Raw genomic sequence first — 22,549 nt, 5'->3', positions numbered from 1 at the left:
AGTCATATTATTTCTGTCTACAATGGAATATATTGAATAAAGTAATTGGACAATAAGTTTGTTTCAGGGTATGGAGTTGTGCCAAAAGGGTTTGAAAGAGGGAACGTAGATAAGATGAAGACAAGTAGCAGTTATAATTGTGAAGACCCTGTATAGAAAGAGATAAGCATTTCTTTGGATTTAAAAATTGGGAAGGCAAAAACTGATTTTTTTCCCCTCTTAATATTTAATAATTGTTTCTTTAAAATGTGGGTTCCAAATTCTTTTTCCTTCTTTCATTGAGAAGGCAAGCAATTTGATATTAAATATATAGGCAGTCAAGCCAAACATGTTGTAGAAGAAAAAAAAACAAACACTTCCCCTTCCCACTCTCCCCCTCTCCCCCCCCAAAAAAAAGAAGAAAGAAAAATTAAGAAAGTTAGAAAAGAAAAAGTGTTTTTTGACCTGTGTTCAGACTTCAACAATTCTTTCTCTGGAGATGGATCACATTTTTCCTGAGTCCTATATACAATGTGTAAGGTGCCATTTCTTAAGTAAGATAAGTGTAATCATACACTGAACTTGAAGTCAGAAAATAGGTGTTCAATTTTCATTCTTCTGATTGTTAGTCCTGTGACTTTGAGCAACTCATTTAATCTTTTTTTTATTTTTTATTTAATTTTATTTTATAATAACTTTTTATTGACAGAACCCATGCCAGGGTAATTTTTTTACAACATTATCCCTTGCACTCACTTCTGTTCCGATTTTTCCCCTCCCTCCCTCCACCCCCTCCCCTAGATGGCAAGCAGTCCCTATATATGTTAAATATGTTGCAGTAAACAGGAGAACTGTTCGGTTCTGCAAATATGTATTGTATCTAGTATATACTGCAACATATTTAACATATATAGGACTGCTTGCCATCTTGGGGGGGGGGGTGGAGGGAGGGCGGGGAAAAAAACAAAACATAAGCGAGTGCAAGGGATTATGTTGTAAAAAATTACCCTGGCATGGATTCTGTCAATAAAAAAGTTATTATTAAATAAAATAAAATTTAAATTAAAAAAAAATATATATGTTGCAGTATATCCTAGATACAATATATGTTTGCAGAACCGAACAGTTCTCTTGTTGCACCGGGAGAATTGGATTCAGAAGGTAAAAATAACCCGGGAAGAAAAATAAAAATGCAAATAGTTTACATTCATTTCCCATGTTCTTTCTTTGGGTGTAGCTGCTTCTGTCCATCATTTATCAATTGAAACTGCAACTCATTTAATCTTGAGTTAATCTGTAAAATGTAAGTGATGATACTTTACAGAAATACTTTGTGTATATCAATGATTTATAAATTGCAAAACACCATCAGTGGGAAACAGTTATTGGTTTATGGGTTAGTGCTTGTTGTTACTGGGGGGTTTGAGATGTTGGAAAGCTGAATAGCAAAGACTTAAAAAAAAAAAATTCCCTTTTATAATCAGTTCATTGCCCATTCTTTATATCCTTGACACTTTTGGCTTAGTGATGGTGATTTCTTTGCCAATATGGTGGTAGATGCAGTACTTGCAGTTAAATATACAGATGTGAAAGGTCAACCTCGGTTTCCAGTAAATTCTATTAATGTTTTGAAGGCCCATGGGCGAAGTCAGAAGGAAAGTATGCTTATAAATGGTTATGCTCTGAATTGTGTGGTGGCATCCCAGGGTAAGTAAATGTCAAGGAGTTTGATCTCTTAACTCTTCACACTTTTTTCTACTATTCCCTCATTTTTGGCATCTGAGTATATTTCTTTTTGCTTCTATAGTGTTACATCCCCCTTCATTCCTTCTACTTCTCTTCCACACTACTGCCAAAATGAAATTCTGAGAGCCTAATTAAGTCTGACCATACAACTCTTTTTTTTTTTTTAACTTATTATAGCTTTTTATATACAAAATATATGCATGGGTAATTTTTCGACATTGACCCTTGCAATAACTTTTTTCAACTTATCCCCTCCTTCCTTCCACCTCCTCACCTCCTCCCCTAGATGGCAGGTAGTCCCATTCATGTTAAATATGTTAAAGTATATGTTAAATACAATTTATGTATACTTATACAGTTATCTTGTTGCACAAGAAAGATTGGATTTAGAAAGAAGGTAAAAATAACCTGAGAAGAAAAAACAAAAACGCAAGCAAACAATAACAGAAAGAGTGGAAATGTTATGTTGTGATCCATACTCATTTCCCAATGTTCTTTCTATGAGTTTAGCTGGTTCTGTTCATTACAAATCAATTGGAATTGATTTGGATCCTCTCATTGTTGAAAAGAGCTACGTCCATCAGAATTGATCATCATATAGTATTATTGTTGAAGATCTCCTGGTTCTGCTCATTTCACTTAGCATCATAGAACAATAATATTCCATAACATTCATATACCACAATTTATTCAGCCATTCTCCGGTCGATGGGCATCCAATCAATTTCCAGTTTCTAGCTACTACAAAAAGGCCGCCACAAACATTTTTGCACATATGGGTCTCTTTCCCTCCTTTAGGATCTCTTTGGGATATAAGCCTAGTAATTACACTGCTGGATCAAAAGGTAGACCATACATAGCAATATTAGGTAATATTATTATTCTGTAAGAAATGACCAGCAGGATGATTTCAGAAAGGCCTGGAGAGACTTACATGAACTGATGCTGAGTGAAATAAGCAGGACCAGGAGATCATTATATACTTCAACAACAGTACTATATGATGATCAATTCTGACAGGCATGGCCCTCTTTGGCGATGAGATGAACCAAATCAGTTCCAATAGAGCAGTAATGAATTGAACCAGTTATACCCAGTGAGGAAGAACTCTGGGAGATGACTATGAACCACTACACAGAATTCCCAATCCCTCTATTTTTTGTCCTCTTGCATTTTAGATTTCCTTCACAGGTTAATTGTACACTATTTCAAAGTCTGATTCCTTTTTTACAGCAAAATAACTGTATGGACATGTATACATATATTGTACTTAACTTATGTTTTAACATGTTTAACATGTATTGGTCAATCTGCCATCTGGGAGAGGGGGTGGGGGAAAGGAAGGGAAAAATTGGAACAAAAGGCTTTGCGGTTGTCAATGCTGAAAAATTACCCATGCATATATCTTGTAAATAAAAACTATAATAATAAAAAAAAAAAAAAAGGTAGACCATACAATTCTTGCTCAAGAACATCTAGTGGCTTCCTGTTACATAGAATAAGAAAAAAAAAACTATCCTAAAGCCCTTCAAAGTCTGAATTTAGCCAAACTATCCTACTGTTGGCTGTGCATTTATGTTGCATTTTGTGCTTTTGGCTGCTAGGACTGCTAGTGCCCCCTTATTTCTATCTTCTATCTTACCTAATCTTCATTCTCTTGGATCCCCATAGCTATTTTTTATTATACATATTTTGTTTTTTACTTTTACTGTTTAAATGTAAGCTTGAGTAAGTTTTTGGTTTTGGATTTCTACTGCCAGATCCACAGTAGGGAATAGGGGAATGATTGTTGAATGAATGGTAAGGGATACTGGCAATCATTCTTTACCTCCCCTCTCTTCTCCTCCCCCCCACCCCCCCCTTTTTTTTTTTAACATGATCCCAGTTAACAGGTCAATTACAGATAATTTGCATTATTTGTAATTGACATAAAAATAATACAAATCATAGCACATGCTGTAATTCATTCATGTATTGTTTGCAGGTTACTGGATAAGTGCTTTTACTCTTTAAAAAGTATAGGGAAAATAGCAAAAACACCATGGACATTTTAAGTGTACCTTCCTGTGTCTGGTCACCCTTTTAGTCAGCTGTTTTTTATATAATTTAAGCTAATATGTGGTTGCGTTTTATTTTTCAGAACTGTTGGTTTGGGAGAATTCAATTCAGAAAATGACTATTTAACAGTAAAGAGCTTTAAGAATTCTTTTAAAGAAACTCTTTATTTGGATTAGAAGTCTAATTCTTCCTTAAAGTAGAAGACATCTCTATTTTTAGAAAATCTGTATTTTTAAATAGAGTTGCGGTTGAAAATTAGAATTGACTTAGTTTAGAGGAAATATTATGTCTTAAGAAAATTTGATTTTTCCATTTTGTTTGTAGGCATGCCCAAAAGAATAGTTAATGCAAAAATTGCTTGCCTGGACTTCAGCCTACAGAAAACAAAAATGAAGCTTGGTGTGCAGGTGGTTATTACAGACCCAGAAAAACTGGATCAAATTAGAAAGAGGTAGGTTGGCGTTTTCTCTCTCTTTCCTCCCTTTTTTTATGTCGCTAAGTATGTAGATAAGTAAATAGTGTGCTTTTATCTGAGCAGGATAATATTAAGAGTTTTCAGTAAACTGAATGGAAATTTATATAATTAGCTTGAGAGTAGGCTTCAAAGGAAATAAGTATTTTAGAATTTAATAATCTATTTTACATAAATCTTTGAGAAACCAAAATAGTACAGATTTAGCAAACACATTCCAAAAGATTTATCTATATCCTCTTCCTCTCCCCCCCCTTTTTTTTGGTTGTGCATGAGGTTCAAACTGCACTGTATTTTGTTGAACTACAAACATAATTGTGCAGGTGACAATCCCCAATTTCATGAAAAGACAAAACAACTAGTGCTACTTGTAGAAGCTACACAAAAGCAACAAGGAATATATAACAAGTGAGATTGTGGGATAATCCTAACTGACAGACTTGCTTAAGATTAGTCCTAAAGGCATGGAAACCCTGCTTATTTTCTGTTACCACAAATGGCTTGTAAAGCATACAATTTCTGCCTTGAGCATGTTTTTCTGTTTCTTTATACTTGACTGCCAACACAATTATTAAAATTATTGTGGAGAATATTATGTGTAAAAAATGAAACACTTGAAGAAATATGAAACTTCTTGGTATAACATTGCCTATAAATCTTGAGCTATGTTTTTATGTATTTATACACATAAATGCACACAGTTTGTAGCAAATAACTCGGGTAGTAGATACACAGAATATTTCATGTTAGCACAAAACCTAACAAATTGACAGTTTGACTATAATTGACAGTTTAAGACTTAAATATTTGAAAAATACAGTTTTTAGATATTTTGAATCTTTAATTGAAATAAAGTTTCACATTTGAAGCATGAAAATTATTAGGACCTTTTAAAACTTTCTGCAAGAACCAGCAGATCATTATATACCTCAACAACGACACTGTATGAGAATGTATTCTGATGGAAGTAGATTTCTTTGACAAAAGAGAAGATCTAACTCGGTTTCAATTGATCAAAGATGGACAGAAGCAGCTACACCCAAAGAAAGAACACTGGGAAATGAATGTAAACTGCTTGCATTTTTGTTTTTCTTCCTGGGTTATTTATACCTTCTGAATCCTATTCTCCCCGCACAACAAGAGAACTGTTTGGTTCTGCACACAAATATTCTATCTAGGATATACTGTGACATATTTAACATGTATAGGACTGCTTGCCATCTGGGGGAGTGTGGAAGGAGGGAGGGGAAAAGTTGGAACAGAAGTGAGTGCAAGGGATAATGTTGTAAAAAAAAAAAAATTACCCAGGCACGGACTCTGTCAATAAGTTATAATTATTTAAAAAAAACGAACTTTCTGCAAAGCAGGTTGGTTTAGGTAGATATTGTAATCTTAAATGTGTAAGGGAATAATTTGGTTGAGTGATTTCAGTTATTGAAGTTGAGTAGCATGAGTATTTTTGTTGAATGGTTTATTTCAAAATATTCAAAACTTTTATTTTAAAAGAAATTTACATTAATGGTAATAATCCTGTCTCTTTAGAGAATCAGATATTACGAAGGAGAGAATTCAAAAAATACTGGCCACCGGTGCCAATGTTATTCTAACCACTGGTGGAATTGATGATATGTGTCTAAAGTACTTTGTTGAGTCTTCAACTATAGCAGTCCGAAGAGTTTTAAAAAGGGACCTTAAGCGAATTGCTAAAGCATCTGGAGGTAAGTCTGAATGTTTAGGGACTAATTCTTCTCGATGGGAATTAAAACTTAAAAGATTTCCCATAATTAAGACCTTAAAAGGTGCTTTGTCATCTCTCTAAAATCTTTAATGAGGAATTTATTAGCCCTTCTGAAAGAAGTTACTCTACAAAGTCAATACTCCCGACCTAATTTTTGATGAATTTTAGTAAATAAAATGTAATACTGGCCTTATGAAACTTTTTCATTTTGGCTAAGTATTCTTTTTGATTCATCTTAGAAAGCGTTAAGCTCATAATTTCCTAATATAATAGCATGTTAATCATTGTGATGTGTGGTTTGGTCCTTTTTCTTGAAATGTGGTATTTGTGGGGAGTCTTGTTCCTTTAGCTCCTAGCAAGCCAACATCCTTCCCTGTCTTACTGTGTAGAAAAGTAAGCAGAATTTATGTGTAACAGAATTGGTCATCTTTGAACTCTTTATTTTTTGTATGAGAGAAATCAGAAAATTGGATGTAAAAGTTTTAATTCTTTTTCATTTAAAAGCAACCATTTTGTCCACCCTGGCTAATCTGGAAGGTGAAGAAAGTTTTGAAGCTTCAATGTTGGGACAAGCAGAAGAGGTAGTACAAGAAAGGATTTGTGATGATGAGCTAATTTTAATCAAAAAGTAAGCTATACTACAGAATACCAAAGCTTATACAAGTTCTTTTTATTCTTGTTAAATTGGAATCACCTAATTTCCCATTTATTTGCTGCCATTCTTGCAGTAGTATGAGCAGTTATACGCATGGGAGACAGTAAGATTAGTCCTGTAAATTAAGATGAAAATATTTCATCTGTGTTACAGAGACTATCACATTATCTTTGCTAATACTTTCACACATTTTAGGAGACATTGAGAAGTTAGGAGAGAGCCCAAGAGGGTAACCTGGGATCATCTAGAGAGGACTCTTATCTTGTGTCACATGAGACTGTTTAGAGCATTAAAGCTTGTCTTGTTAGCTTGGGCTTAGAACAGCAGTGGGTGACAAAAAAGGGCTTGTTTGGATCAGTGATGAGGCTGGCCCCTTTACAGAGACCCTTCAACTAGGGGGTGAATGACTACTCATTAGGCATGTTGTGGATAGGACTTGAATTCTGAATTGGCTTTCATTTGAGTTTTCAAAAGTCTTGAGTAACTGATAAATGAAACTTTTTAATACTTCAAGATTTAATAGGCAAAATAGCTTTATAGTATACCTCAGTAAGTTTGAAGGAAGTATTGAACAGTTGCCCTGTAAAGTATTTTTAAATTCTGGTTTATTGTAAAGAATTGGTTAACCAGGCCTGTTTGTTGCAGCACAAGAGCTCGGACGTCGGCTTCCATTATCTTACGTGGAGCGAATGACTTCATGTGTGATGAGATGGAGCGTTCTTTGCATGATGCTCTTTGTGTGGTCAAGAGAGTCCTGGAGTCAAAGTCTGTAGTGCCAGGTGGTGGTGCTGTAGAGGCAGCACTTTCCATTTATCTGGAGAACTATGCAACCAGTATGGTAGGAAGAGTGGGGGGGAGGGGAAGGTGGTATTTTGGAGGGGAAGCTACTCCCATTTTCCAGTAAAATTTGGGTTTTTTTCCTTCAGGGATCACGGGAACAACTTGCTATTGCAGAATTTGCCAGATCTCTTCTCATTATTCCCAACACATTGGCCGTTAATGCTGCCCAAGATTCCACAGATTTGGTTGCCAAGTTGAGAGCTTTTCATAATGAAGCTCAGGTTAACCCAGAACGCAAGAACCTAAAATGGCAAGTATAAATTTTCTGCTTTCATTGTTCTTATATATACCACAGAAGTCTGTTTTAATATACAAGCAGTATTTGGATTAAAATAATCCAATAGTTGTAGGACTGGGAAGGTTGGTGGTTTTGTAACAAGTGAAACAGCCTGTTTTAATACTTCATTTCAATTGGCAGGATTGGTCTTGACTTGGTCAATGGCAAACCTCGAGACAACAGGCAGAGTGGTGTATTTGAACCTACCATGGTTAAAGTTAAGAGTTTGAAATTTGCAACAGAAGCTGCAATTACCATTCTTCGAATTGATGACCTCATTAAGTTACATCCAGAAAATAAAGATGATAAAAGAGGAGGAGGGAGTTATGAAGATGCAGTTCACTCTGGGGCTATTGAAGACTGATGTGATTTTCTTTATTTATACATGTTAACTGATTAGTTTCATCCTGTACTATTTTGTCTTGCACTTAGTGTATAGACATAAAAAATACAACAGCCTGTCATGTTGATTTGAGTTTTTATAAGGGAGATGAAAGAGAAAATAAAACATCTTTCCTCTGCTCTTTTTGGTCCCTGAAACATTTTCATAGGTAGTTAAATTAGTTCATTTTAAGACTTAAAAAGTTAAAATGTGGTTAACTTGTTCAACCCTTTGTTGAGACTCTCATCCTCTTTGAACACACATTGCTATTCCCATCCCCCCTCCAATGCAGAGAGCAGCAACTCCACGGGTTCCTCCAATTCTTTCCAGTGTATGTAACAGAGTAACAAGAATCCGACATCCAGACGCCCCAATGGGATGTCCCAAAGCTATTGCTCCACCTTGAATGTTGACCTTAAAAAAACAATTGGGAAAACATATTTAAAATCTCTACATTTGCTGTAAAGAGGAATATAACATCTGACTTATTGCTATAATAATATAGCAATAATGCTTGAGGGCTTTTTACAAATACTGTCTTTGACCATATAACAATATCAAAACAATGGACTCACCTTTTCTGGGTTTAATCCAAGTTCCTTTGATACTGCCACAGCAAGAGATGCAAAAGCCTCATTGATTTCAAACACATCAACATCCTCTAGTGTCCAATTTGCTTTGGCAACCTAAGTGAAAAAGGTTGTTGAATAGTTCATCTTGAAATTTTTTTTTCCAACTGCAAGTGACTTAACCTTTCATGTTGTCTTAAAGTTATAAATCACAGAACAGTTGTGTTTGCAGACTGTTAAGTGGGCATTAAATAAGATTTAGGAATCTAAAGGGAAAAGGATAAGTAGTATTTGGACAAGTTTGGAATCTATAGATTTGAGTCTTAAGGTCAGGTATGTAATTTTGGATAAATTGAGTGAGCCCCTAAATCTCTCAAAATGAAAGGTTAAAACTACAATTACTATCTTTTAAGGTCATTTCCAACCATAAAATCCTGATTAAAATTTGGAAATCAGTACTTACAGCCTGCTTTATTGCTGGAATTGGTCCTGATCCCATAATAGAAGGTTCTACACCAACTTGTGACCAGGATACAATTCGGGCTAATGGTTTAAGACCTCGTCTTTCTGCTTCTGACTTCTTCATGAGAACCACAGCAGCAGCTCCATCATTTATTCCTATATAACATTAGGTAGATGTTTTCAAGGTAATTCTCAAACCATGCCAAATCTTGTCAACTAATAGAATATGCTATACAGTATAAATTCTCAAAAATCGTTTTATCAGATTCATCTTCATGTGCAATACTTTGCAGATGATTTATCCCAAAATTTACATATGGAAGATCGCTGACAATTGAAATTATGCCCTAATATAGTAGCCCTCAAAAAAAAAAAAAAAAATAGAATGAAATAAGATAAGCAGAGTGCATACTCATCTCCACTTTATTCCCAGAGTATCCAGATAACCCTGACTTCTCAACCAAAACTCTGGGTAAAATACCAAATTCCATGCCTTTCGTGGACCCTAGGAATCTTTAACTAAAAAAAAAAGAGGAAGTTATAAATAGAAGGGAATAATAGCTACACTGAGCTAACCACTTTTTTTTCAAATAGCTCAAATTTGTCCTCACAACAACCTTTCAAAGTATATATTATCCATTACAAAGTTGGGGAAACAGTATTAACCATACAGTCAGTAAGCATTTGAAGCATGACCTGGACTCAGGTTTTCTTGGCTTAAAACCCAGCATTCTTTCTACTGAACCATCAACTGCCTAGGGGAAAAAAAGACTATCTGTGCTGGCTGATTTTATGATTAGATTCCAGAGACCCTAATTAACTAACTTGAATTGGTATTTCAATGATAAAATTAAAGCAACAAAATTTGAAAAAAAGGTAACAATTACTCTGGTAACATTGTAGTGGATGCTGATCAACTGGGGAATAGTTGAGCAAATATGAAGGTGGTGAGATATACAGAAAAACATGGGAGAGAAATGAGCAAAATTAGAAGGGAAACATTAAATGACTAGGAAAATAAAAGAAAAAGTTTGAATTCTGAAATAATGGTCATTGAGAAGAGACAAAGTCCCCAATACTGGCAGAAAGATTAGGGGTCTTTCAGGACAATGTTACTGTATCATCTATCTTTGTTAGAAGAAACACTTCAGTTTTAGGACTGGATAAAGAATGTATAATGACTGATATTTTTGAAAGGAACCAATAATGAAGTTACAAGAAACTTAGTTGCCTTAAGGCAATGCTTTGTTGTTTACTGTTTTTTCTTAATTACCACAAGGATAGGTATGGTATGTTAACTGTACCCATTTTTAAACTGAACCTCAAAGTGATTGGCCCAAGGCCATATAATAATAATCCTAGATTTCTCATGATTCCAAAACCACAGCAACACAATGAAAGAAATGAATTAAGATAACTGTATAGCCATAAAAATCAGTGATTTTGGGGTCTTTTCTACCAACCCCCAAAAAACTCACCTGAAGCATTAGCAGCAGTTACTGTTCCTGATCCATCTGTCAGAAAGCAAGGCTTCAGCTTGGACATTACTTCTAAAGTGCTTCCATGGCGAGGAAATTCATCTGTTTTAACTTCCACAGGCCCTTAAAAGTGAAAAGCAACTCTCTTGAGAGTTGTAACATAACTGACATGGCACTGAGCTTTAGGAGAAACTTCAGATCATATTCCTAGTGATTTTTAGGGAATATAGTCCACATTAAAAACAGTTCAGACTTCCATAGAAGGAAGACGGATAAACCTAAAATACTGTTATTAATAGTGTCAATAGATACTAACTTAATTCAAAGAGGAGAAAGGGATAAAACAGATTTTAATTCTGGCCAGACTCGAGTGCTAGATTTCAATACTGACTGGCATAGAAGCTTGAAGCTGCTCACTTTCTCAATCAGGGGTCAGTTCAATCTCCTTACGTAGCCTGCTGGTACCCCTGCCCACCTAAAAAAAAGCAGCATTTTAGGATTGAGAACCAATTTTTTTTGGTGCAAGCTGAAGGCTCTGGACCAAACTGCCATTGCATAGACTTCAAGCTGCTAATGAACTAATTGCAAAGGTTCTAAAAGTGAGAATTAAATTTCATTTTAGAATGCTCTAAAGGGGACAAGAGATCTGTATGACGGAATAAATCATACTTTCTCTCTAGGCCTATTTTCTTATCTGTTACGACAAAGACAAATGAAAACTATGATCTCGAATGGATTTGCAAACTTCAATTGGCAAACAGAATTTTTGAAAGCTTGCTTACAAAGTGAGACTATGAAGAATAATTCCTTATAATACATTTTGAAATTTTTTTAGACAAAACCTTTGCCTTTTCCTAATCAAAAAGATTTTCAGTATTAAATGTGCTCAATAACCATTAATGTGATTTTTAGATGAATGTATTAAATTATGTTCCAGGGGCTGCTTGTTAAAAGTGTATTTTTCTGCTTGAAAATGGAAGGAAAAAAAAATAACTAAAAAACCAGTCAGCAGCTGCTTCAGATGATCAAACTACCAAGCCTGGTAAAAAGCATGATGCTGAGACATTCTAGCAGACTTAAGTTTGTAATTTCAAATCAAGAACTGTAACTCTGGGATTTTACACATTTAATCTCTAAGCTTCTGTTTCGTCATCAAAGGCTGGACTAACATACTATGTGTACCAAGTCCTGTAGTATTGGACAAACTGATGGGCTGGAGTGATCTTTTACTTTTGCACATAGTAAGTGCTTAACGAATGCTTGTCTAACTTAGCTTATGATTTCTGGTCCCTTTACTGAGATGCTAAGATTCTCTACAAGACAGCTCCTATTCTCTGATTTAAGGGATACATCTGTAGGTTACTTAGTTCCTCTTGACTATTTCTAAAACATTCCTATGTAAGCATGGCCTCCTTCCACTTCTCTGCAGAAGGGAAATGTCCAAAGCAGTGCAACTTTGCAAATACTTTTAGGTGATCTTATTTTTTCCCCATCTCTCACTTTTAATTTTAAAAAAATTATTATATGACAATTATCTAGGATTAGGGAAGGGGGAATAATACAAAAGGAAATTTAGATGACACAAAAACAAAAAGCTATTTAAGAAAAGTGTATTTGTAGAAATTCCTGTATGTCCTTAGTATATGATTTTCTTCCTAAATTTAAATATCCCTTCTAGTGTTTTATGTGCAGCAATCCATACCTACCTTTTCTGGAAGGCACAGAAACAGGTACAATCTCTTTGTCAAAAAAGCCTGCTTTTTGAGCATTCTCTGTCCTATTCTGTGACAAGACAGCATATCCATCTTGGTCTTCTCTACTCACTTTCCACTTCTGAGCCACATTTTCAGCTATTGGAAAAGGACAAGGCAACAAAATATATGGTCATATCGTAGTTGGCTTCTAAAAACAGAAATGTCTTTTATTAAAAAACAAACATCTACTGTTCAACAGCAACATTTACACATATTTATCTAAACCATTTCTCTTAATCCTTGTTCTATATTGTTCTTAAGCCATTGAGGCTGGAAATTGGTCTAATCAGAACTATTTTCTTCCCACACAATTTATATCATTACCTACAAAAAAATGAAAAAAGCAATGTTGGGAACATGTAGAAGGCATAGATGTGATTTGAAAGGCTAGTCAGCTTGGATTGAGGCCAAAGGTATACAAGTCCAAAAACACAGTAAAACCCTATGGCATTATTTAATTGAGTCTATGGAGTTCTGTGCCTCCCACTGGAGCCCAGGGTCTGACTCTCAGCTCACCAGAAAAGGAAGCATCCTCTCTCTGTGAGAACTTGTCCTTCTTTCCCTGCTCCTATCCCCCACTCCCTGCCTCTGTGACCATCACTGTGACCTTCAGGAACTAGACATGCTCACTTCAGGGTGAATTAACATTAGTCTTTGCAGCCTCGAACAACAGTTTCAGGGAAACTGAATACAACTTGCTATAATCTAAGAATTCTCCTATAAAAAGGAAATTATATATTTGAGAACTTGAAACCATCATGTACCAATCTAACATAATTTTGGGAGGGTAGAAGGAATGCCCCTCCCAAAGATCTGGTTAACCTCATTGGGCTAACAAACAGAAAGAGACAGAGAGGGTAAGGAGATGAGTAGAGATTGTCCTATAAAAGCACTAGCTGACTAACCTATGGTAAATCCTGTAAGCTCCCTAGGCCTGTTTCCTCACGTGTAAAATGAGGGAGCTGCACATCATCTTTAAGGTTGCTTCCATCTCCAATACTCTATAATAACAGGGACATAATTATAATTGATTCACAACAATCACACATTTCTATCATTTTGTCTAACCAAAACTGTTTTACTACCTTACCTGTAATACCCATATGATAGTTGTGGAATGCATCTGTAAGACCATCACAGATCACAGAATCCTTTAAAGGGGTCTCTCCCATTTTTAATCCTGTTCTCAAGTGAACAAAATGAGGAGCCTGGGAACAAGAAATACAACACTGAGTTAGACGAGGTAGACAAGTCCAACTGAGTCCTTTCCTCAGGGTGTTAGGCCAACATATGCTACACAGGCTTGCCTTATTAAAGACAAGTATAAGAAGCACTACAAGAAAATACCTGAGAGGATGAGTTGATCTTAATAAAAATACAGGTGACATTCTGCAGCTGGCCCCATTTGGGAGAAATGTAGAGAGCATAATGTGTTATGGATATAGTTATAGAACTGAAATCTAGGGGTTCACTATATTAATGTCAAACTTAGTTACAAGATTTGAACTGCTTAAACTCATTGCAGATCAGACCTGAGCTCAAAAGATCCTACAGCCTCAGCTTCCCCAATAACAGGGATTATGGACATTCACCACATCCAGCTCTATCTCTTTGCCCTTTGTCCTGTTTGAGTTCAAGTGTGCTGGCTCTCTTATCCTGGATGGTGAATAAAGTTTGTGATAAAATTATTTGGAATATCTTCTGATCTGCTTTTGCTTCTCCTTTCTATTTTCAACCTCAAACTGTTCTTAGTTCACAGGTTAAGTACTCTCTAGAGGACTTTTAGAGCGGTGTCTTTCCAAGATTTCTTTAAGCTGGTTTTACAGTTCATTGCTTTCCTCTGCTTATTTGGTACTACTGCTCATAATCTTTAACATCTTGTGCTTTCTGTAAAATATTACAAGTAAGTTTATATTTAAATTAGTGTTATCATAATGGTTCCATTTCAGTCTCCTTGGCCATTAAGTTACATATAAGTTACCGAGCAGGCTCTTTTAATTTCCAGGTTATAGCAATTTCTTTATTCAATGACGCTTCTAAGATTATTATATGGTTTCTGTACTTTTTTCTGACTATAAAGCATTTTTCATATGTCAGAATTGAGTTGTTTCCAGAAAGGAATTTGTGGAGTTGGTTTTGTCATGCAAACAGAAATACAATAGTCACAGATTTAAGGACCCAGAAGCCAACTAATTCAATCCCCTCGTTTTACAGATGAGGAAACTGAGGCTCACAGGGGTCATCTGACTTACTCAAAGTCACTAAAGTAGCAGAATGGAACATACAAATATACTTTGCACTATTGACTCTCAAATAAACAAAATGCTATACAGCTTTTCTCCCTGCAGTATTCAAAAGTGAGTCAGTCTCTTCCCACCACCCTACGAAAAGGGCAAACACACATGTGTATGTATCTTTTTGACTTTCAGTTCAAGTCATTGTTAATGACTTTAACTAAAGTAATTAAAGAAATGGGTTGGATTCAAAGGTCAGCAAATCAGAGCAATTCATAACTTCCCTCCTTAATTCACTCTTTGGGTTAGTTCACAGCCTTTCTTAAAAGAAGTGTGGGAAGTCTGTCATGCTACTGATTAAGTAGCACTTCTCGTCAGGGGAAGGGTCATTGGCCATACCTTGCTCATGCTCTCCATGCCTCCAGCTATGACAATGCTGGACTCCCCAGTCCCAACAGACTGGGCCCCGAGGCACACGGCTTTGAGGCCTGACCCACAGATCATCTGACAGCTCCAAGCTGGCACAGGGTAGGGGATGCCTGCCCCCACACTGGCCTGTCGCACAGGATTCTGACCACACCCTAAAAAAAGGGGGAATTGTTAGTCAAAAGTTAGAACTAGAAAAAGTAGTAAACACTCTCAGGGATTACTGAAGAAAGCAAGTTTTGACCATGATGGGCAGAGAGTTCAATGACAGCAGAAGCAGGAATGAGCGGGAAATCGATTAGAGTCTTCCTGAGAAGTGTGGCTGTTTTCTATGAGGAAATCCTGTCTGTGACATGTACTGACCTTGAGACTGAGCAAATCTGTGTCCTAGACAGCCCTTAAATTTCTAAGTTATGGAGAAGATGCCTACCTGGCAAGGATAGAAGAGTTCCCTCACCTAGAAATTCCCTTTTTTTTATTTGTTTAATTAATTTTTATTTGAATAGTATTTTATTTTTCCAAATATATATAGTTTTCAACATTCACCTTTGCAAAACTTCATGTTCCAAATTTTTCCTCCCCTTCCCCAAGTCAACAAGCAATCTGATGATCACATAATCTTCTTGTAACAGTGTACATTGTTCTCTCATTTCATTTAGCATCAGCTCAGGTAAGTCTTTATAAGGTTTTTGGAAATCAGCATGCTCGTCATTTATTATAATACAATAACATTCCATTATATTCATATCCATAATTTATCCAGCTATTGCCCAACTGATGGGTATCCACTAAATTTCCAGTTCTTTGCCATTACAAAAAGGGCTGCTACAAACATTTTTGCACTTGGGAGTCTTTTTCTCTTTTATGATCTCTCTGGGATACAGATCCACAGAAGAGACACTGCTGGATCAAAGGGTATTCAGTTATACAGCACTCTGGGTACAGTTCTAATGTTGGATCAGTTTACAATTCCACCAACAATACATCAGTGTCCCAGTTTTCTTACATTCCATCATTATTACTACTAGAAATGACTTCAATGATAAACATGGCCTTTATTAGAACCACTGGCCGTAAGGCTTTCTGCTTCCCTTCTAATCTTGGATGCATCATTTTGTTTGTGCAAAACCCTTTTAATTTAATGAAATCCAGCAATGAGATGAACCAAATCAGTTCTAATGGAGCAGTAATGAACTGAACCAACTACACCCAGCGAAAGAACTCTGTGAGATGACTAAGAACCATTACATTGAATTCCCAAACCCTGTATTTTTTATTTCCTTCACAGACTAACTACAATATTTCAGAGTCCAATTCTTTTTGTACAGCAAAATAATGGTTTGGACATGTATGCCTATTTTGTATTTAATTTATACTAGAATATATTTAACATGTATTGGTCATTCTGCCATCTAGGGGAGGGGGGGAAGAGAAAAATTGGAACAAAAGGTTTGGCTATTGTCAATGCTGTAAAATTACCCATGCATATTAACTTATAAATAAAAAGCTAGTAAAATTAAAAAAAATAATTTAATGAAATCAAAATTAATGTTCTCTAGCTCTTTGGCCATATATTCCTCCCTTCTCCACAGATCTGAAAGGCAGATTATCCCTTGTTTTCCTAATTTGTTTATATCATCAATCATCCTTTGTGTCTAAATCACGGACCCATTTCAACTTTATCTTGGTAAACAACATATTGTAGGATTCTAGCTTTTAATTCAATTTGCTAGCCACTTTTGTTTTATGGGAGAGTTCATCCCATTCAGTTAAAATTATTAACTATGTATTTCCCACCATCCTACTTTGTACAAGTTATTCTTTTTTCTCTCCTCTTACCTTTCTCTTCTCGCCAGTATTTTGCTTTTGACCACCACTCCCTTAATTTGCCCTTTTTTCAGCCCCTCTACCTTTTCTTTTCCCTTTCCTCTTCTACATCTGCCATCTCTTCTATTAGCCTCCCCCTTTTTTTTCCCCTCTTACTTCCCCACAGAATGAAACAAATTCCTATGCCAAATTAAGTATGTATGTTAGCCAAATCCAATGAGATTAAGGGTCAAATAATGTTCATCTCAGTCCCTTCTTTCCCTCAACTGTGATAGATCTTCTGTGCCTCTTCATGTGATAGAATTTATCCCAGTTTACCTTTCTTTTCCTTTTCTCCCAATACAATCCCTTTTCTAATTCTAATAAGATGACAATAAAGTCACCATATATCTCTAAGTATACCTCTTTTAATTGCCTTGACAAAGATATAGTTCTCAAGAATTACACCTATCATCTTCTTATATAGGGATGGAAACATTTTGATCTTTAAAAACAGTGCCTGTGCCCTCTCTCCCCCATTAATTTTTTATGCTTCTTTTGAGTTTTATATTTGGAGATCAAATTTTCTGTTTAGCTCTGATCTTTTCACCAGAAATGACTGAAAAGTACCTATTTCACTTAATGTCCATCTGTTTCCCTTGATGACACTTAATTTTACTACATAGTTGATGCTTGGTTGTAATCCAAGTTTCTTTGCTTTCTGGAATATCATATTACAGGCCCTCTGATCCTACAGTGTGGAAACTGCAAAGTCCTGGATTATCCTAATTGTGGCACCTCGATATTTGAATTGTTTCTTTTTTAGCTGTTTGTAATATTTTCTCCTTAATCTGATAATTCTGGAATTTAGCACAATATTCCTTGGAGATTTCATTCTGGGATCACAGGAGGTGATCAGTAGACTCTTTCCATGACTATTTTACTCTCTGGTTCTAGGATATAAGAGCAGTTTTTCTTGATCTCTTGAAAGATGCTGTCTAGGCTCTTTATCATTATGGTTTTCAGTTAGTCCAATTCTTAAGATTCTCTCTTCTGGAACTACTTTCCATTTTCTTCTATTTTTTTCAATTCTTTGGACTGATTCTTGATATCTCACTGAGTCATCCACTTCCATTTCCTAATTTTTAGTGAGCTGTTTTCTCCTTAGCTTTTTAAAATCTCTTTTATATATGGTCAATTATACTTTTTAATGGAGTTGTTAAGTAGATTCTCCACCCCACCTCACCCCCACCATTCAACCAATCCTAATTTTTTTAAGTTTTCTTTTTCCATTTCACCACATTTATTTTTTAAAAAGTTGTTATCGTCAGTATATTATTTTTCCATTTCACCAAATTACTTAAAGAGTTATTTTCTTCAAATCAAATGCTGTGCTTTCTTTTCCAAACTGTTGGTCACCCCTCTCCCCCCATCTTTCACTAATTCTCCAGGAGAGCTCTCCTTTCTTTTCCCCATTTTTCTTCTATTTCACTTTTAAAATCCTTTTGAATTGGAGTCCAGTTCATATCCCCCTCTGAAGCGTCACCTGAAGGCATTTTGCCTTTGCTGTCTTCTGAGTTTGTGTTCTGATCTTTACTGTCTCCCTAGTAGCTCTTTATTGTCAGAGATCTTTGTTGTTTTTGCTCATTTTTAAAGGCTGAGCTCTGTCTGAATGGCACAGGGGAGACTGCCTTGAGCTTTCTCTGCAGGGACACAAAAGTATCTCAATGACTCCACTGGGGCTGGCGTAGTCCTGTCTGTTATGCTGGGGTTTGGGAGCTCACAATTTGCCTTCTGTTGTTGCACTGGAGTTCTCACAGCTAGTCTGCTGATCCATTGGCTTTCTGAAGCAGGACAGAATAGCCAATAATGCTGTATTTTAGTTAAGAGCCTCCTGCTAGATTCCCTTTGCTGAGCCTCCCTGCTCCCCACCTGTGCTAGGTCAAGTTTCCCCTGCCCAATTGAGACAGGGCTTCCTGAAGTCCTTCCAATATATCTTAAGCTGGAAAATTATTATACTCTAAATGCTTGTATGTTATGTCATTCTGAAATCCATTCAGAGGCTTGATCTAGAGTTGATTCTGAGGGAAGCTAGGAAGACCTCAGGCAATATTTTGGCTCCAACCTCAGAAATTCCTTTTAATTTATTAATTAAACCTCCCCCCCCCCCCACCTCCCATTATATTCAAAACAAACAAAAAAAATCTTTTACACTTGTTTTTTAAGATTCTCTCCCTTTCCCCCATCCACAATTAAGAAGCCATTTTGTGAAGTTATGAAAAACATTTCCATGAAAGTCAAGTTGTGGGAAAAAATATAGCTCTCCCACCCTAACGTAAATAAAAACCCTTGAGAAAAATTAATTTCTTTTTTAATGAGAGAGAGAATGTTTCAATTGGTATTCAGACAACCAGTTTCTTCTCTGGGTATGGATAGGATTTTTCATTTTAAGTCCTTCAGAGTAAGTAATGGATGATTGCACTGCTGAGAATAGCAAAGTCATTCACAGTCATCTCAGAACATTGCTATTACTTTGTGTACAGTACATTTCACTTTGCTTGAATTCATGGAGGACTTTCCAGGCTTTCCCCCACCCCTGAGAACATCCTGTGCATCAGGAAATTCCTTTTTTAACCAATGAAATCCTAAATCTAGTCCCCATCTTTATTTCTTTTTGATTCAATCAACTATGGAATGACTAAAGAACAAAAAGAAATGAAAGAAAACAAGACAGAGATTTAGCTATGGTCAAACTTGAGGTTCCCTTTTTTCCTTTATGCCTATTTGGCAGCTCCTAGGTAAACTACAAAAAAACACCCAGGTGTGCAGTCAAGAAAGCTCAAGCTCAAGTCTAGCCTCACATACTTGTTAGCTACATGACCCTGAGCACGTCACTTACTTAATCTTTGCCTGCTTCAGTTTTTTCAACTGCAAAATGAAGTAGTAATAATAGCACTTACCTTCCTCAAGAGGTTCAAGTGAGATGCTTTTTTTTAAAGCACTCAGCATGTTATCGGGTATATAAGAGGTATTTAATAAATGCTTCATTTCCTTCTTTAGTTCTCCAAGGTAAAGGAACAGTGGTGAGTGTCAATTACTCCTATGTATTTCAGATCCCCTAACATTTTGAAAAATTACTTTACTAATTTTATTCGATTAAAATGTTAGCCTCTCAAGGGATAATTACATTTTAAAGAGGATCCTAGAAAAAATGTTTTTAACATAAAAGAATGATCTCTAATTAAAATGTTATGAATTTGTAAGGAGAGTTATGGAAGAAACTCTGTGGCACCTGAACATTAATGGAAAGGAGTTATCAGGGAATGTGCCATAATTCTGAAATGGCTTTCTGAAAGTCTTGAAATGGAAGTGCTAATAGTAGATCATTAAAGCAGAATGTACAAGAGTAGGTAAGTACTAAAAGGCCAAAATCTCTAACAAGTCCAAACTTCTGAAATTTGATGTTGAGCTTACCAGCTGACAAAACATGCCCAAAAATGATCTCGGACACATCTTCTGGAGCAACACTGGCTCTCTTGAGGACTTCTTTTATGACTATTCGACCCAGCTCATGGACAGGTACAGTAGATAAAGCACCATTAAAGGATCCTGAAAGAAAATATTAAAACATTAATTCTGAAAACTTAGTTGAGCTCACAGGGAACCAGTAGTTTTGAGAAAACACACTACTAAGGTACTGTCACCTCCTCCAACGCCAGCCCATTGTTAATCAAAACATCTAATTATTTAATGTTAGGCATTAAATTATAATAAATGAAGACAGCTCTCTTTTAAAGGAAGCTTGGTCCTTTTGGGTGTTTATTATTCAGGGTGTGTGTTCCATTGCTATGTGACTAGATAACTTTTCACAAATGATGCTACAGATACATTATATAGTTTCCTAATTCCTGAGGCATTAAAATTAAAATTCTACTTATAAACAAAACACTGGAGTTGGGAGTCTGGAAGACTCAACTTTCAAATTCTGCCACAGATAATAACTGTGTGATCCTGATTAATTTCTATCCTTTAGTCTCCTAATCTATAAAATGACCTTTTAAGGTCTCCATTAGAAACGTGCTACAGAGATAAAAAGGACTCAGTAGTGTATGATCTAAATTTGTTTATTCACAATTCTTGCAAAGAGGGACAGCACAAGGCCAGTCCCTGGGTGAATGCCCTTGGAGACATGAGAATGAGCCTCCATCAGTTGGGGATGATGGGCTGTTATAGACTGCCTGATATATTCTCCCTCCCTTATCATACAGCCCATGTTCAAAAAATGCCATTAAACTCCTTCTTTGAAGAAGAGAATGTTAATTTATTATTACTTAACTTTTCATTATTAACTTTTTAAGCATGCATATTCAGTGCTTTCAATTACCTTTCACCTACTTCTTGTTCTGGTTGGTTTTATCAGTTCAGTGGCTCAATATCTTGTTTTGTACAATTAACTAGAAGTTATGGCTTTTCTAAGTTTTTTTCCCCCTACATGGAAATAACAATTCTCTAGATTGCTCACAATAGCTTCTGATTAGGGTTTGCAGGAGCCAGTTCTAACTGGAAGACCTTAAAACGTCCACATGTTTTAAGCAAAAAAAAAAAAAAAAAAGATTGATTTATGGTTTTGCTCATTGTCTAAATTTGTGTTAATGATGCTAATTCAACTTGAAAGTGTGGATATACGTTCCCGACCCCCTGATCTGTTAAACATTTATCAGCACAACTTTGTTGTGTTAGATTATGATCCAACAAACCCTCCATTTATTTTTCAGTTATTCCTTATTTGTCTAACTATGCCACAGTAAAACTATAATCCAATGAACCCTCTTCATTTCCCCACGAACCATACCCTTGCTTGCCTATGTGTACGTTATAAAACTACAATCCAAAGAACTCTCCATTAATTTCCTCATGAATGACACTCTTGCTTGTTTATGAATACCACAGTAAAACTACGATCCAATAAACATTTATTTCTCAAGGAGGAAAGCTCCAACTCTTACTTAAGACGAATATTTCCCTAGCCCCAAAACAGAAGTACCCCGCTCCCCGAAAACGTGACACGCCGATGGCTCTACTGGGCGCTGACCAATCAGAGGCCGGCTCCGAGAGCGTAGGTCTTCACCAGCCAATGGTGAGGTCAGCATTCGAGGTGGTCCTACCGCGGCGAGCCAATCCCAACCAGGGATGCCGGAATCGGCTGGGGGCGGGGCTACCTTAATCCAGGAGAACGTACCCCGAATTTTGCGAGCAGGCTCTCGCCGGCCCCGGCTTCTTTGCTGCTCGTCTCCCTCCCCAGAGTACACGGGACCGTAGTCATGTAGTGCAGGAAGTCCCCCAAAGCACCCCTTGTCCCACAACCTCTTGATCTGGGCTGCAAGGTCCCAGCACAGAGTAGGGGAAGGAGCTAAGCGCTCCCCAGCTTCGGGCGCTAGGAGCCCGCCCGGCCCCGCGTACAGACGGCCGCTCACCTATGGGAGTCCTGGCTGCAGAGACGATGACCACGGGGTCCATCTTTCAGCTGGTTTCGGATGGCGGCGGCGGCGGGAGCTGCTAGTTTGAGGCCTTCCTGGAGCGTGCTCGGGTCTCGTCGTTCTGTGCAGAGTAGGGCGCTAGTACTGCACCTTGGGAGGAGGGGTCTGGGAAAAAGACCCCCCTCCTCCCGCCTTC

At 36.6% G+C, this 22,549-nt stretch overlaps 2 protein-coding genes and 1 non-coding gene across 3 annotated transcripts in view; 2 read left to right on the top strand and 1 right to left on the bottom strand.

Moving 5' to 3' along the window:
• Window positions 1–8,287, top strand: part of TCP1 (t-complex 1) — a 14,061-nt gene extending 5,774 nt beyond the window's left edge. The window contains exons 6-12 of the mRNA XM_051998038.1: window positions 1,505–1,686; window positions 4,108–4,234; window positions 5,798–5,973; window positions 6,498–6,621; window positions 7,294–7,486; window positions 7,575–7,738; window positions 7,907–8,287. Of these exons, the coding sequence (XP_051853998.1) occupies window positions 1,505–1,686; window positions 4,108–4,234; window positions 5,798–5,973; window positions 6,498–6,621; window positions 7,294–7,486; window positions 7,575–7,738; window positions 7,907–8,129 (1,189 nt within the window). The 3' untranslated portion in view covers window positions 8,130–8,287. The remainder of the gene's footprint in view (window positions 1–1,504; window positions 1,687–4,107; window positions 4,235–5,797; window positions 5,974–6,497; window positions 6,622–7,293; window positions 7,487–7,574; window positions 7,739–7,906) is intronic.
• Window positions 6,692–6,815, top strand: LOC127563635 (small nucleolar RNA SNORA20). Its single transcript, XR_007954075.1, has one exon. It is a non-coding gene; the product is annotated as a small nucleolar RNA SNORA20 (small nucleolar RNA).
• ACAT2 (acetyl-CoA acetyltransferase 2) lies at window positions 8,232–22,527 on the bottom strand. The gene is made up of 9 exons (XM_051998039.1): window positions 22,351–22,527; window positions 20,351–20,485; window positions 15,044–15,225; window positions 13,501–13,618; window positions 12,363–12,506; window positions 10,657–10,779; window positions 9,180–9,334; window positions 8,723–8,833; window positions 8,232–8,561 (listed from the first exon to the last, which is right to left on the bottom strand). The coding sequence occupies exons 1-9, from the start codon at window positions 22,391–22,393 to the stop codon at window positions 8,391–8,393; spliced, it is 1,182 nt and encodes a 393-aa protein (XP_051853999.1). The 5' UTR covers window positions 22,394–22,527; the 3' UTR covers window positions 8,232–8,390.
• Window positions 22,528–22,549: the final 22 nt, after the last annotated feature.

Source organism: Antechinus flavipes, chromosome 4 (genome assembly GCF_016432865.1).
Source record: "Antechinus flavipes isolate AdamAnt ecotype Samford, QLD, Australia chromosome 4, AdamAnt_v2, whole genome shotgun sequence".
NCBI lineage: Eukaryota > Metazoa > Chordata > Mammalia > Dasyuromorphia > Dasyuridae > Antechinus > Antechinus flavipes.
The sequence above is the reverse complement of the archived record's forward strand: the minus strand, read 5'-3'. Positions and strand labels throughout refer to the sequence as shown.